The 16,380-nt window shown below is 44.7% G+C and overlaps 1 protein-coding gene across 1 annotated transcript in view; it reads right to left on the bottom strand.

Moving 5' to 3' along the window:
- Nucleotides 1–16,380, bottom strand: part of LOC309541137 (protein lifeguard 3-like) — a 35,141-nt gene that overhangs the window by 5,219 nt on the left and 13,542 nt on the right. Inside the window, exons 2-6 of the mRNA XM_082238599.1 lie at nt 5,052–5,292; nt 3,678–3,772; nt 2,737–2,801; nt 1,658–1,711; nt 272–322 (exon numbers count right to left, since the gene is read on the bottom strand). Of these exons, the coding sequence (XP_082094725.1) occupies nt 272–322; nt 1,658–1,711; nt 2,737–2,801; nt 3,678–3,772; nt 5,052–5,271 (485 nt within the window). The 5' untranslated portion in view covers nt 5,272–5,292. The remainder of the gene's footprint in view (nt 1–271; nt 323–1,657; nt 1,712–2,736; nt 2,802–3,677; nt 3,773–5,051; nt 5,293–16,380) is intronic.

The following is a 16,380-nucleotide window of genomic DNA, read 5'->3' as shown; positions in this document are numbered from 1 at the left end:
AGGCCAAGTGAGTTGCAATCCTACTCTAGACTCCAAAGCAGCCTCTGGGTTCAGGCTTCATTCAAAGTGGATGCACACCCCTCCAGACACTGCATCGCTGGCTCCAAACCACCCACAAGTAATGAGAGAAAACGGTGTTTGGGAAATTGTTGCACAGCCTAGTTTTCCCATGTTGCCCAGCTGCTACTCATTTCAAAACCCCGCCTCACATTCAGCCACTCACCTACCTATACATCCCACAGTCACCAAGAATATCCAATGTAACACTCACCGTGGGCCCTCACAGCATGCCAGCACCAGGTAAGTGACGAAGAACACAGCACTGAGGGAAGGAAACAAGAGTGAGATGTTTGAGTCATAGGAGGACCTTGCATCTATCAAGAACTTTGCATCCCTCCCTAAAGACACAAAAAGGCTGGGATTTCAGATGCACAAGAGTTGAATATTAACCACTAAACCCTGTTTAGTGGTTAATTTGGCTTCAATTGTTGTGGTGTGGGACCTTGATACGTGACATTTGCTGACTTAGGAGAACTCAGGGCCCTGGTGCCACTCCTGAGCACCACTTCCGACGCCTCAGGGGGAGTTTAGTCTCTGTGGTTTTCTCTCTGTACATCACATCTTAGCAGAGCTAGGCTTGTTCACCACTGCTTCTACTACGAGCTCTACTCTCTTGCACATGGAAGTTGGTGGGATAGACCAGGGACAGGGAACCTATGACCCCCTGGATCTTGCTGAACTACAACTCCCATCATCCTTGGCAATCAATCATGGTGGTTGGGGCTTATGGGAGATGGAGCCCAGCAACATCAGGAGGGTGATAAGTTTAACATCCTGGGACAGATGCCCAGCTATCTCCAGGCTCGTTCCACTTCTCACAGGATATAGGCTATTTGCTGCCCAATCTGATTTCCAAGTAAACATGGGTAAGTCCCACAGAGTTGGAAGCGACTGACTTCCAGGCAAATGCTCCTCCTATGCACCATGTTCCATGGCAAAGTTCTGTACTACTCAAAACAGCAGTAATGAGAAATGGAGGGGGAAATGCAACCACATAGGAGCATCAGCACCAAGGCAGGATATCATTGCTGACTTCTAATGATCATGGACCTTCTGCCCCACCAATCATGCCAAAGGGTGACAACAGATACACACTTGGCCTTTGGGTGATGCCTGTAAACATGCAGTGGTGTGCCCTTAACCCTGTGGTAGCAAGCTGTGTGCCTGCAATGCCTGGCCGGGCAATGAGGTGATTTAACCTGAAGTTCCATCCCTGCTTCCACAAGCAGAGTTGCCAGCTTTCTGGAGAACCCTGGACAAGAGGCTTTCCCATCCCCAAAGAAGGGTGTATCTATAGTCACCCAGATCCACGATAACAGAAAATACTGATTTAGCCCAAGTTGTGCCACAGAGCTCAGAACAACTCCATGAAGGCTATTGAAGGCTACTAGCCCTGGTGGCTGCATTCTGCTTCCATTGGAAAACCACAGGGATGCTCTTGTGCAGGTTTCCCATGGGCTTCTGGCTGGCCACTGTGAGAACAGGAGGCTGGGCTGCATGGGCTATTGGCCTGATCTAGCAGGCTCTTCTTATGTTTTTAACTGAGCAGACAGACAGCACAGCCCTATAAGCATATTGGAGAGAAGCCAATACTTACTAAGATACGTAGTAAACAGCAACATTTCTCCTTACAAAACTGGATACGGGTTCACTGTGGAGGGTGAAAATTATGTAATATAAATATTTTCTCTCACATTAATTATCACGGGAAGCAGGATGCTGCTTCTGCAAGAAATCCGTATGATCCCTTCATACTCCAGTCTCTATCCTCACTGCTACGTATTAATATTTCCCCCGTGTCATCCTCATAAGGAATAGACCATGAACAGAAGACAACTGTTAAGGACATGCTCCAATTGCAGTGCAAGGCCTAGGATAGAGGTCTCCCAGACTGTAGTCTGAGGGTCACTGGTGGTCTGCAAGCTTTATTCAGGTAGACTGTGGTATTTCCACATTAATGACACGATTCATATTTAGTTTTAATTGTATTTCTATTGCTTCTTTTATTTCTTATATTGTATTTCATTGTACTACAGTCCTAATTCTATGGAGTGCAAATTGTTATACAATATAAGGAACAAAATAAGCAATAGAAACACACTTAAAAACATACAGCATCTAGCACAGCGCATTGCAATTGCTACAACAAGCAGGGGGGAAATCATTAAGTGGCCTGACAAGACCCTCAGCAATTTTCAAGTGGGAGTTTGGGAACCACTGTTCTAGTAAGTATCTAGAATAAAGTCAGAACCATTTTTTCCTGTGGTTGTAAAAAGGTGTTTCTATTTCCCTGGTGGTTCTAACTCGAGTAAATAATAATTCCAAGCATTTAGTATAGTGCTACAACTAACTGCTGGAGGGAGAATTATGGCTCTTTTATTTTTCTACCAAAGATACCCCTAAACTGTTTGTTCTCTTTCCTTATCACCATAGACTGGGTTGGAATTGAATAAGAAGTAAATTATAGAACCAGTATTATTCCAACAATACTATTAACTATTCTGGTGTCAGCATGGTTAATACTACTGGTGGAAGCTGAAAATAAATGTCCTGGGCTTCAACATGAACAAAGGGGAAATAAAAAAATACATTGCTTTGCTGAGCACCATTATTTTGCGGACATTTCTCAGTAGGGAAAAGCACTACTGGTCTGTGACAGCTGGAGCAAAAACTTACACAAAGGTGAAGACTGCAATGATGCCCACAGTTATCAGCAGCTGCAGAGAAATGATGGTGTAGACCTGGAAATGAAGACATGTGGTATACATGAAGCTGTGTAAATGCACAGCAATGCCAACCTAGAGACTGGAAATGAATAGTGCTCATTTCACTGTCTTTTGAACTGCAGTAAATCTTCTAAAGAACCCCTGATTACAGAGAAGGCCAGATGCTTCCAACAGATTATGCTGCAGCCACCTGTAGTTCACCTATCTGTTTGCGAGCTAGGAGTTTTTTCTAGACTCTTGCCCTAAAGCACAGGTGGGTACCCTTTGGGCCTTCCGATGTTACTCAACTAAAACTCCCATCAGCCCCAACATGTATGGCCAATGGTCAGGGATGATAGGGGTTGTAGTTTAGCAACATCTGGAGAGCCCCAGGTTCCCTACACTTGCCCTGGGGGATATAAACTGAGTTTGCTACCTACCACATACCATTTGGGAAAGCAAGAAACAATGTATTTCTGAACTGCTTCTCACCTAGGTGTTTGGATGCTGTGCTCAGCTGTCCTTCCTTACAGTTTTGCATTTCTGAAAAGTTACACAGTCACCCAGGGATAGCAGAAGGGGGTGCTTCAAAATGCTAGCTGAAAAAGCAGCATGATTTGTTTTATTAACACTGTTAGCAAAACTTTCAGTTCTCTAAAAGGAGGCCCTGCCCCTATCGAGTCTAAATGCCTAGTTGTCGCCTTGTAACCACAATTCATTCATTTCTGCAGAACGGGGCAACACTCCTCCTAGCAGAGTGAACAGACTCCTTTGCAAAGATACCAAGGGTTGCTCTCTGCAGATTCTCTCCCTCTGACACAAGGCAACAGACTAGCTTCTTCCAAGAGAAGTATCCATTAAAGCAGAGGCTGCAATGGGGGACCATGCAGTGGTAGTTCCTCAAGTTATTACCTTGCGGATGAAAACGTGTCTGACTTTCTTGTCATCCCAGTCTGCTGTAGTGAAAGTCCCATCCTCTCCAGCAGCGCCGCCACCATAGACATCTCCTGTCAAAAGGAAGACAAAATGGTGGTATTTATTCTACATTAACTTCACCTGCTCTAACTAGAGAAGAGAAGAACCAGGAACAATTTCCTGGCCTGGGTTGGTTATAGTATTTTCAGAACCTTCTGGGGTGGGTGTGCAAAGACTTGCCTCCCATACAGTCAACTCTTTGAAAGGCTGAAAGTCTCTCAGTGCCCTCTGAGCTCTAAATTCACCCTCTCTAGCTACTCATTATCTTCCCCTAAAATCACCATCTCCCATATGCCTTTCCTCTGCACCGATCATTCAGGTTACTTAGATCTCAGCACCTGGGTATTTACTGCCAGGGAGCTGCTACTGAAACCAAGCCACTTGATTGCAAAATCTCCTGAAGCTGTGCATTAAGTACATATTCTTCTCAGACCACTTTACGTGGCTAGAAGTGTATTTGCCTCAAAAGGCAATTTTAGCTGCAGATCAAAAGGAGTGGCCTATTATAGCATAAGCCTTTCTTTTTAATGCCTCCTCCATGATACACACACACCCTTTAACTTCCTATTAACATAACCTAGATTTGATTAGCACTCCAAAGTTCCATATTCATACTCACTAGAGCAAATGAGAATATTCACTTTGCCCACTCATCCATATAAGTATAATGTAAGCATGAAGGAAACCCACCCTTTTAACCAGGTTGTTTGAAAGTATAATATGGCAATTAAATCAGGCAAATATATCAGAGGTAGGGAATTTGTGTCCCTCCGGATATTGCTGGACTACAACTCCAGCACATGCATGCATGCACACGCACACACATACAATTCTGTCCCCTGCCAGTTGCCCTGGGACTACAATGCTGGATAGAAGCAGACTCCAGCCCCAACCACATCAGCTAGAAGATCAAGGGGTCACTGGGAGGCTGGACTCCCTGCCTCTCAAGAAGACCATAATGGCAAAGCCCAATCTGGCCCCTTTTCATAAGCTGCAGAAAGGAGCAGCTGCTTTCGTGCTTGCTTTATTCTTCCCTCCCCATTCTTCTTTCCTTTTGTGTTATCTCCATTAGATTGTGAGTCTGCGGGCAGGGCAGTGCCTAGAAAAGTTAGGACATTTTAAAAAGGAGAAAGAGGAGGAGGAGGAGCAGAAAGAAGAGGAATATTTAATACTTCCTGCTTTTGTAGCCATCTAGTTGTGGCATTTTGCTACTCCCTTTTCCATTTGTTTTTCAGCTGGCCAATCCCCCACCCACTCATGAATGTATTCCCCCTTCCCCATCATAGGAGGAAAACATATCAAAATGCATACCAAAGCCCATTGGGACCGTAGGCATAATAGGAACCGGCTGTGGATAACCCCCTGGTTGCGAGTAGCCTCCAGGCTGTGCGTACCCACCACCGTATGGTGGGGGCTGTGGCTGGGGCTGTGGGTAGCCTCCTGGGTACCCCGCAGGATATCCCCCCACTGGTGGAGGATAGAGGGGGTTCCGATCATCGTAGCCTGGCGGAGGAGCAGAGGGGCGTGACATGTCTCAGCGAGGCTCCCAGCACTGAAAAACAAAAGAGGTAAAACCCTAATAGCGCACCTGCAAAATAAATTCCACCGTACTGAACAAAAAACCATGCAGATCACCCTTTATATATATGCATCACCTCGTGTCTCGATGGTGCATCAGAACCAAAAATGGCCAGTGGGGGGAGCCAAAAGGAAGTCACAAGGCAGCAAATGTCATGCTGAATAGAGCGGTCCAGCAGAGCAGGCTTCACCAACCTGGTGCCCTCTGGAATACAACTCACATCAGTGCTACTGCTGATGCAAACTGTGCTTCGAAACTCCTGGAGGGCATCAGGGGGATGAAGGCTGTAGTAGCAGAATCCTAAAACTAAAGGAAGAACATATTACTACCTGAAGTTGGCTAAGCAAGGGTTGGAGGGCATGTATCCTTCAAGCGCAATGCTTTGGCACTTATTAACTGTTTAATTTTTAGGCAGTTTCATTGATAACCTCCACCAACTTTGCTCTTTATTTTTTGTCCTCTGCTTTTAAAGGAACGTGTGAATTCCATATAGGACTTGAGAGAGAACTAAGTGACTAGTAACTTCTCAAAAAACCCGAGTAATGTCCCTTTTTTTCTCGTCCCAAGAGTCCTGCGTGCATCTTATGATCCGTCTTGCATCTCAAAAGGCGAATCCAGCTATTTCTGAGAAACCCCTTCCTTCCACATTATAGCTCATGATTGTTATGAAATGAAGACTTTGAGAATTGGCACCACACAGACACAGCTTTTTCTTCACCACCTCCTCTTGCCTGATAGGGTGCTGCTGCCTTATTCCAGATCAGACTATTAGCCTATCTAATTCACTGCTGTCTATATGCTGATGAGTGGTTGCTCTCCTGGGGTTCATACAGCTGTCTTTCCCAGTCCTACCTCGGGGAGATGGGCTTCAGCATGCAAAGTACGAACTCTTCCACTGATATATTGCCCTCAAACCTCCCTCAGACCATAGTTACACAGTGGAAAACATATATAATTCGACTTAAATAAATTTGAAAAGCTTAATAAGGGCAACAGGCAAGATGGCATAGTATATTCTCATTGAATCAGTGCCTGCAGCCTAAAACTGTACGGCACATTCAGTCATTTAAAATTGTGTCCACAATTTAAAATACTGTATTATGTGAATCTAATGTGCCATCGAATCTAACACACACTTCAATTTTCAAAAACCTTGAAACCAAAAGCAGTTTTTTTCTGGCAAATGTAAATGCAGCATCAAATCTAATGCATATCCTAATTTTTGCGACATACTTCAGCCCAAAAAGGAGTGCATTGCATTTGTGTAAATACAGTATAGGCAATAGCTGTTTTGCGCATGGGTTGCATCCCTGACCCCCACACTTGTAGGCAGAGCATATATAAGCTCGCCATGCTCCCGTGACGCTTCCTTTTCCAGCCACTTCTGGGTTGTGGTGATGTGCACGTGCATGGTTGTGCATGCTTTGAATGCGCATAAAACAGTCATTGCCTATATGCACCTCTGGCCTGGTACTGGCAACGTATTTAAAGGTATATGGAGCAGTAAAGAGGGAGTTTCTTTGCTCCACAACTTCTGATCCATTACATTTCACTGTAGAACAGCAAGTGGTGTACAGTATATGTACAGCAATGCCTTGGCATGTCAGCAGCATATCTTTTAAAAGAAGCCCATCAATTCTCATTTCAGATTTCTCCAGTGACTCCCTAAAGGAGCTGATCTATTTTACCTGTTGCTCATATATGTATGACCTCCCAGGAGATAGGATGGCCCTTTCGAATGCGTGTGGTGCCAGGGCAAGAAGAAAATCAGAAGCCTACCCTGGACCAAAAAGCAGCAGATTACGCAGCAGTTAATATTACCGGTGTTATAATTCCTGTCAAATGATTATGCACACAAGGACTTTGTGCATGATGCTGGTCAGAAGAAAGAGAGGGAGGGAGACCAAGGGAGAGAAGTACAGCCTCAGGATAACTCAGGTTTGAGACACAGGAAGAAATTGACAATCATTTTCACTACTGGCCTGAGATTCCTTTTAACATTCTTCAGGGTGGACAGCAAACCAGCCCTTTTGTGCTGATGCCAGTTAGCAATTCCAGAACCATTTCTCAAGAGTGCCCTGCCCACAGTTGGGCACTTGAATGCACAGCTTTTTATTTATTTATTTATTTAATATATTTATATATCCCTCCCTTCTAAGGGAAAACAAGCACAAACGAGCCCAGTGTTTTCACTTACTACCGTACATGGATGGCCACAACAGAAAGATGCTCATTAGCAAACCCCTCCCCAGCCCCAGCGCCTGCTTATTCCATGGCTTGTCAGCCCTTCTTGCATGTAAAAGGAACAGATGCTATCGCTGGAGTGAAGAACCTTTTTAAGCATTGGTTTTGGGCAATCTTCCAGGGTCCGCATGTCAGTAGGTGGTGGGGCCAGAGGCATAAGCAGGCAAAGCAATGAATGTAACATTTCACCTTTGTAGAGTAGGCAAGATTTCTGCACACGCTTATCCTCCACTCAGGCCGAGTTCAAGGACACATTTCAACTGGGCAAAACCAATTGAGGAGAATGTGAAACATGGCCAGTGAAGGGCATGGCCTGGCGAGAGTCCCAAAGGCCAGGCAGAGAGGCCTAGGAGGCCACATTTTGCCTCGGGGCCTAAGATGCCCCACCATGTGCTATGGTTGTGCTTGTGTTTACAACAGGACAATGCCAGAGTTGTATACCCAGTTGCCCAGTCGTATGTACACACCATACGTTTAAACTATGTGGCTTCCTTCTAAGGATCCTGGGAACGGTACTTTATCCAAGGTGCTGGGAATTGTAGCTCTTTGAGGAGCAAACTACAGCTCCCGGGATTCTGTTTTGCTTTAAATGTATGGTGTGCATGCAGCCTGTGTGGCATGTTAGAATCACGCCAGGCAATCAATGAAGGAAGCTTTTGGGAAAGCTGGAAGAAATTTGATTGCCTCCCCATCCCAGTCCCCATTCAGGGTGTTGATATGCTACAGATGTGTGGGGCAGGCAAGGCAAGCAGAGCAGTTACTTCTGCAGACTTATTCACAAAGCTAGAAAAATTCCAATCAGGAAAACAAGTCCTTTTTTGAAAAATTGTATCATCCACAATCTTGCTATGGTGCTAGGCAATGACTGGATATGCTAAGGCTACAAACTCAGGGATTAATGAATGTGTATGTCACAAATTCAGCCTTAATGGCAGAGCATGTGTTTGGCATGCAGAAGGTCCCAGGTTTCAATCCTCTCCAGGTAGGGCTGGGAGAGACCCCTGCCTGAAACCCTGAAGAGCCTCTGCCAGTCAGTGTAGACAGTATTGAGCTAGATGGCAATTTCCTTCCTATGTCCCAATGAATATAAAAAAACAGATGTTGCTACTCCTAGGCCACATTAGGAACAAACTGTACCTCAACGGCGGCTGCTTAAACAAAAGTGCCGACTCTGAGGCCAAAGGCTGCCAAGATGGTACGCTCCCTCAGTTGCAAAACATTGACACTCCTTTCTAGCTTGTTCCCACTCACCCACAGCTTCTACGCAAGGGAAAGAGGGCAACTTTCTCCTGAGGAGACTCCTTGCGGAGAGGAGAGCCTGTGTGAACAGAATAATTTTGACCAGTCACAGGTGGGCAAACATATGGAAGCCCCCTGGGGAGGGAGAAGAGAACATGGCAGCCATCCATGCCACAGCAGATGCAATATTTTCCATACACCCCCCCCCCCTTTTCCAAAAATTATTTTTCCTTCCATGGGCCTATGGGGGGAAGAGGGAGAAGTGAAAGAAAGTAATTTTGCAAGACGACACAACATTGTGAGAAGCAGTTCAGAGGAAGGACAAACAAATCCTTTCCGGATGTATAAGGGGGCACTCGCCGAATAAACAGGGAAAACCTGAACACAGAGAAAAAGGAAGGGTCTGCTTGTTTTGCAGAATTGACGTTTGCAGGGCAGTGCTATTATTCCCTAGTCAGTTCTGAGTACTGAAAAGAAATGGAAGGAGGGGTCACGATAAGCAGTTTAATGATTAGTTAACTGGTGCAAAGGGCAGCATTCTTGCTCATTTTCGATGGCTTTTTAGTTGGAGGGAAAGTGAGAGAGAATGTGGTCGGGTCCAGAAAGACAGATTTGTTAGGAAAAGCTTTTTGCCTGACAGATATAATTGGGTTCTTCCAAAGTGAGGTTGTTGAGACCTTGGCCTTCCCGTCCACCAAAGACTAATTTGCACTTTATTGTTTATCCTGCCTTGTGTATATACATAAGAGGTGGGATGCTGGCACCTCTAACAGCTGCTATGACAATTCATATAGTGAAAGGAAACGGGAACTGATAGGCCACGGAAGTTACATCTGCCAGACTACTGACGCTTATGTAAACATGACCCTTTCCTATCTCGAAGCATTGCTTTCATCTTCAACACATGTTATCTGCTCTCCATGTACATGGGGGGGGGGACACTCACAGAAAAGATGCCCCATTCATTTCCTGTCTGGCTAGAATGAGACCAAGGGAGATCTCCTAAATCATAATGAAAAAGGTACTGTGACTATAAACTATCTTTTCATTGATATCATCTGATCAAACCCTAACAGGGTCGAGGAGTGAGGGATAATGAAAAGTACAAATGCCAGTTTCTGCAATGGCTTAACAATAGTACAAGTCAAAGGAATTAACAAACTGAGAGAAAAATTCAGTGGCAAACCAGGAGTGGGGAACCTGTAGCCCTCCAGAGGGTGTTGGATTACCACTTGCCATATTTGGCTGGGGCTGATGGGAGTCAAGAGCTCCAACAATATCTGGAGAGAGTGGACACAGTTTCCCCATCGTTGCTATAAAAAGGTAAAGGTACCCCTGACCATTAAGTCCAATCGCGGACGACTCTGGGGTTGCGGCGCTCATCTCGCTTTATTGGCCGAGGGAGCTGGCATACAGCTTCCAGGTCATGTGACCAGCATGACTAAGCCGCTTCTTTTTTTAAAAAAAAATAATTTTTATTAACCAACCAATCAAATCAAATCACATAAATTCCGAATTACAAAGCCGAAATTTTATATTTTTTGTTGGGGGGACCCATATTTCAAGTTCCGAAGGGGATTCCAATCTTCTTGCTGCTGCGTTAATATCCACAAATCTGTCCAAATAATGTTCATAATTCTATCCAGTCCTATCTTGCTGTTCCCACATCTCGTCTTGTTCGTATATTTTTCTTTTTTTCTTTATGATCTCTTCTGATAATCTCCTTAAGCAGGTAAACACCAGTTATAATCCCGTGTGAATTTTTCCGTTCGTCCAATCATCATGTCAAGATGGTTTCCATATATCATCACTTTCATAAATAAAAGCACTCTTTCCATCATTAGTCTCGCAAATCCATCGCCTTCTTTAGTCCCTCTGAGGAGGCTCACCCACAATATGAAAACAGACCTATTCCTCCTCCCAGACATAAGTCTTTCGACAGAACTTGCCAAAATGGCGACGCTATTTTTTGCTGCGTCATTCCAAAGCTCTTATGCTTTCCACAGTCTCCTTAAAACATGCTTTGGTTAGAAAATTATCTCCACACAGTCTTAAATCCTCAGCTTAAGTCATTTAAATGGCATTTCTGACTTGTGACTAAGCCGCTTCTGGCGAACCAGAACAGCGCACGGAAATGCCGTTTACCTTCCCGCTGGAGCGGTACCTATTTATCTACTTGCACTTTGACATGCTTTCAAACTGCTAGGTTGGCAGAAGCAGGGACCGAGCAACGGGAGCTCATTGCTATACACATTTGCAATCTATAGTGTTGACGCAGGCCAAAGGCATGCCCGTTATCTCCTGCGGGAAGTTTATTTTAAAGGACTATCCCTTATTCTCTAATGTCACAATTTCCTATCCCATAATGCTTTCCTAAACTGGCTTCACAAAGTAAGGATTGATCCTTTGAAAACAGAGCAAAGGACACCTAGCAATCCTAATTGGGCTTAAAGAATACAGTTGAGGGGAGACGCCCAGTCACATGAGCAGAGAATGCACCTTCCAGTGTTTGGAGAGCATGGGTGGGGACCCTCAGGCCAAATTCCTTTATTGGGCCTCTCCTCAAGCCACAGCCCTCACCAGCCCTGCACTGCAACCTTCTTCATGGCTTTTGCTTGGCTGGAATGCGTCCATGAACTTTGAGAATACTGCATCTCCTGTTTGGATGGATCACTGGGAAAACATGTGCACTTTTGTGTGGCTGGAATGCAGCCTATGGTACAAAAGCAAGTGTCAATTCTGTTGTTTGCCCACTTTTGCCTCTGGCTACGCCCACCACAGGTATGTGGTTTCCCAAAGATTTCCTATGAGGAACTGTGGCCCTTGGATGGAAAAAGCCCACCTCTATAAATTTACAATTCTAGACAGCTGCAAGGACTCGAGTCAAAAGCAAGACTCCAGCAGAAGTCAAGGGATATAAAGGTTTAGATCCTCCATACTAAACTGAAATTAGACAACATTTAAATCAATGGGATGCACTCACCTTTACTTAAGTTTCTGTTGAAACTGATGGGCCTTAAGTGAATAGAACTTGCCACTTGGTCCAACCTCATTTTTCTTTTTTTGCACCCCCCCTCCTCTCCTCAATAACAAGCAAATTCTTTTATCTGACAGTAAAGCAAATAGTTCAACTCCAAAGGTCATAGACTACACTGGATCAGATGCCCAAAGAACTGCCAGAAGGTGAAGATGTTGCAGAAATGACCAGTTAAACAGGTAATGGGTGACTGGAACATCCCTACCTGCCTGGAGCGGGGCATGTGTGTGTGCATGTGCGCAGATATTGTTGAAATCCAGAAGGGGGTATTTGTGAGAACAATTATCAAGGCCCCCTAGGCAGGCCAGGGAGCAAGAGCAAAGCCAAAGGAATGGAGGAAATAGTGGTTCCTATTCCAGTACAGTACTTAGAAATATAGCATGCATTAAAAAGAAACTGCCAGAGTTGTTGGGGTTTTTTTTGTAACAACTAAACAATAAACACAAAACTAGCAAGACCTCTCTTTCCAAGTACCAAAATACTGTGGAGCTACCATACAGGAACTAGTCAAGATTAAAGCAGATACAAATACTTTTAACACACTCAGGTAATTTTCTCTAATGATCATTTGTCACCAAGGTCACATTCCAGTCATCATTCTTCGTTGTACTTGGCAAAGTGCCAAGAGTAGAATGATGTCTTATGCACCTCCCCTTCCTATCCTTGAAAATTTGTTTACATTACGTTTAAAGAGCGATTTACAGAGCAGATTTCTAGAACCAACAGACAATGATCAAAGGATTTGAAACAACCATTTCTACTGGCCTAACTCACCTCCTGAAATCATTTTGGAAATGCTTTGCTAGATGGGAGACCTACTTACGTTGCAATACCACTACTCTACAGATTTTATATTCCCCCTGCTGTCGCTACCACCACCCTGGCAGATATATGTACGTTTGGGATGGTTCAAGCCTCTCTTTCTCTCTTTTTTATAAAGTTTTTTATTCAAAATTAAAACAAGAAATATTATCCAAAAGCATATCATCCTTGTTTACCCCCATTTTTCCTCCCTCCCCCCACCCTCCCACATATAACCCACCCACACCCACCCCCTGACTTCCCTCAGTTCCAGTCTTTGGTTTCTCTGAGACTGCTGTTTTCTGCATGTTACAAAGTTGTATAGATCCTCAAACTATTTAGCTGATTATTATCAATTAAAAGTTTGTGAATGTTTATTCAAAACCTGCCAAGGAATCCAGCTCACATTGTTGCGTCTTCAGACACTTTGTAAAGGGTTCCCATTCATCCTTAAAGTCACAGTTATCCTCATCCCGTAGCTTATATGTCAGTTTTGCCAGTTCTACATAGTTTGTCTATTTTTCTTGCCATGATTCTTTAGTTAAGTCTCTCTTTCTCTTGACTGGTTCGTATTTTTACAGATCTATATTTTTTAATGCTAGCTGCCTTGGATGCCAAAATCCTGGCAGAAGAATTACATCCCCACCCCAATGTGTCATACAAATCTAACACTAAAAAGCTGTGGTTTCACAAAGTTCCAATATATTTTAGTAAAAAATAAATGTTGCTTTAATATGGAAGAAGAGCAGGAAGTCCAATATTCAACCACCCAAATAGGCGCATCTTAAGCACATGCTCCGTGTTGAGGTACAAACTTGGTAGACAGTACAGTGGTGCCTCAGGTTACAAACGCTTCGGGTTACAAACGCTTCAGGTTACAGACTCCGCTAATCCGGAAGTAGTACCTCTGGTTAAGAACTTTACCTCAGGATGAGAACAGAAATCGCACGGCAGCGGGAGGCCCCATTAGCTAAAGTGGTTCCTCAGGTTAAGAACAGTTTCAGGTTAAGAACGGACCTCCGGAACGAATTAAGTTCTTAACCAGAGGTACCACTGTACAACAATTAGCAAAGAAAACAGGCGGTGCAGCTATTAAGCAGGTTGCAGCTCCTTGTGTACACTGGTGCCACATGCAATACAGATGTCTCTTCCTGCAGAGTTTGTTCTATTCTTGGCTCTCCAACCTGACAGCCTGTCCCTCTGAGTCAGGCCTCAAGCATGAGACTAATTGAGGCAAAGGGAGTGCCGCAGAACTCCACCTCCCAACACACTCGGCTCAAAGAGAATGCTCTGGAGGCAGCAGCTACAGTATGAAGTAAGGCAGTACCAAGGAAAGCCAGGGAGCTCTGTGCTTGAAAAGCCTCTGTGTCCAAGGGCTTCATCTAGATTAAACAGCAACTGCTGCAGCAGCAGAATAAACCGCCAGTCGCCACCTTGTCTACATTTATCTGTTAAGTTGTGTTTTCTGCATTTATGAAGCCGCCCCATTGTAAGGAGTTCTATGGATGGCTCACAAAGTGGCCTGGGAGAGCAGGAACAGCACAATTAACAAAAGTGACACAATTTAAAAATACAATTTAATGCTCAATTTAAAACTAAGAGCATAAAACACAGGGTATTTAGAAGCTTGGAGTGAACAGGAACATCTTCACCTCCTGGTACCCAAAAGGCCATTATGACAGTGGAAGAAACTCTGTAGGAAAACCAGTCCCTGAGCAGGGTGCCAGTGCTAAAATGATTCTCTCCCCAGTCAATTCCCAGGGCCAACTGGTTTTTCCCACCACACTTCATTTGGCAGAAGCACTTTAAGCCAGGGCTTTGGCATAGGATCTTACAATGTAGTTAGGTCCATATGGCAGAAGGCATTATTTCAGGTAACCATATCCATCATTGCCCTACGGTGAATGACTAAGGAAGTTATTTAACCACGTAGCCTCACGGGTGGGGAGTTGTGGTTGGCTCCAATAATAATGAAGAATCTAAAGACTCATCTAAAGCACTGGAAAAGGCCAATGACTAAGTTCACTGCTTCAGATGCAAAACCAGAAGGAAGTCTAGTCTGACTGGGTCCATGTGAGTTCTGTGAGCTCCCTCCATTTGCCTTGCTTATCTGGGTGCGTTCAGCACCCTGCCCGATAACAGCATAATGTTACAGGCTGCAACTCAGCCAGGGGAACTCTCTTTCATAATGAGCACACCACAAACTTCTTCAATGAAGGACGAAAGTCTCTCCTTAGGAGGAAAAGGGGGGAGTGTAGTAGAGCGTTTCTGGCTTCAACAACATTAAAAGAGTATATGATTTCAACACATAGATCAAGAATACACCAGCCCAGCCCACATCCCTGCAGCTTCAGAATCTGTTTTGACTATTCCTAGTTTACCCAGACAAGTGTTATATTAAACATAATTGAAGGTATCTTGGTGGAGCATTTTCACCACGTCAGGAGCTGGTGTTTCAGAGGAGCTGACACACTTTCTTACTCACAACCAGCTCTTAGGCATCTTACACACAGCAGCAAAAAATGCTGATCAGCTCATGCATTGACATTTCATTTATGGTAGCCATTATCACATTCCTCAGGCAGCAAAGCACTAGAAAGGAAGCTGTTAGTGGCATGTGTTGCACCAGAATTAGGTTTGCTTCCCCTCGACCCACACTCCAGAAAGCCAAAAGACCACAGCTGGGATCTCTTCTGCTGCTCTCTCCCAGAGCAGAGCTTTTGTTGTTGTTGTTAAATACTTATTTCCAGACCTGCCTAGAAATCTCATGAGACAGGTGGTTATTGGGGCAAATGTGAACATATCAGTTGCATTTCAGATTTGAATAAAGACTGAAATGAGTAATAATAATAATAATAATAATAATAATAATAATAATAATAATAATATTATTTTATTATTTGTACCCCACCCATCTGGCTGGGTTTCTCCAGCCACTATGGGCGGCTTACAACAAAGACCAAAAATACTCTAAAATGTCACACATTAAAAACTTCCCTGAACAGTGCTCCAGATGTCTTCTGAATGTCAGGTAGTTGTTTATCTCTTTGACATCTGATGGGAGAGCGTTCCACAGGGCAGGCGCCACTACCGAGAAAGCCCCATGCCTGGTTCCCTGTAACCTCACTTCTCACAATGAGGGAACTGCCAGAAGGCCCTCGGCACTGGATCTCAGTGTCTGGGCTGAACAATGGGGGTGGAGACGCTCCTTCAGGTATACAGGACCGAGGCCGTTTAGGGCTTTAAAGGTCAGCACCTTTGAATTGTGCTCGGAAACGTACTGGGAGCCAATGTAGGTCTTTCAAGACCAGTGTAATGTGGTCTCGGCAGCCGCCCCCAGTCACCAGTCTAGCTGCCACATTCTGGATTAGTTGTAGTTTCCGGGTCACCTTCAAAGGTAGCCCCACATAGAGTGCATTGCAGTAGTCCAAGCGGGAGATAACTAGAGCATGCACCACTCTGGCGAGACCGTCTGCGGGCAGGTAGGGTCCCAGCCTGCGTACCATGTGGAGCTGGTAGACAGCTGCCCTGGATACAGATTTGACCTGCGCCTCCATGGACAGCTATGAGTCCAAAATGACTCCCAGGCTGCGCACCTGGTCCTTCAGGGGCACAGTTACCCCATTCAGGATCAGGGAGTCCTCCACACCAGCCCGCCCCCTGTCCCCCAAGAACAGTACTTCTGTCTTGTCAGGATTCAACCTCAATCCATTAGCAGCCATCCATCCTCCAACTGCCTC

The sequence above is a fragment of the Podarcis vaucheri genome (genome assembly GCF_965113315.1).
Source record: "Podarcis vaucheri genome assembly, chromosome: 1".
Taxonomy (NCBI): domain Eukaryota; kingdom Metazoa; phylum Chordata; class Lepidosauria; order Squamata; family Lacertidae; genus Podarcis; species Podarcis vaucheri.
Note: the sequence above shows the minus strand (reverse complement) of the source record. Positions and strands in the feature narration are given on the sequence as shown.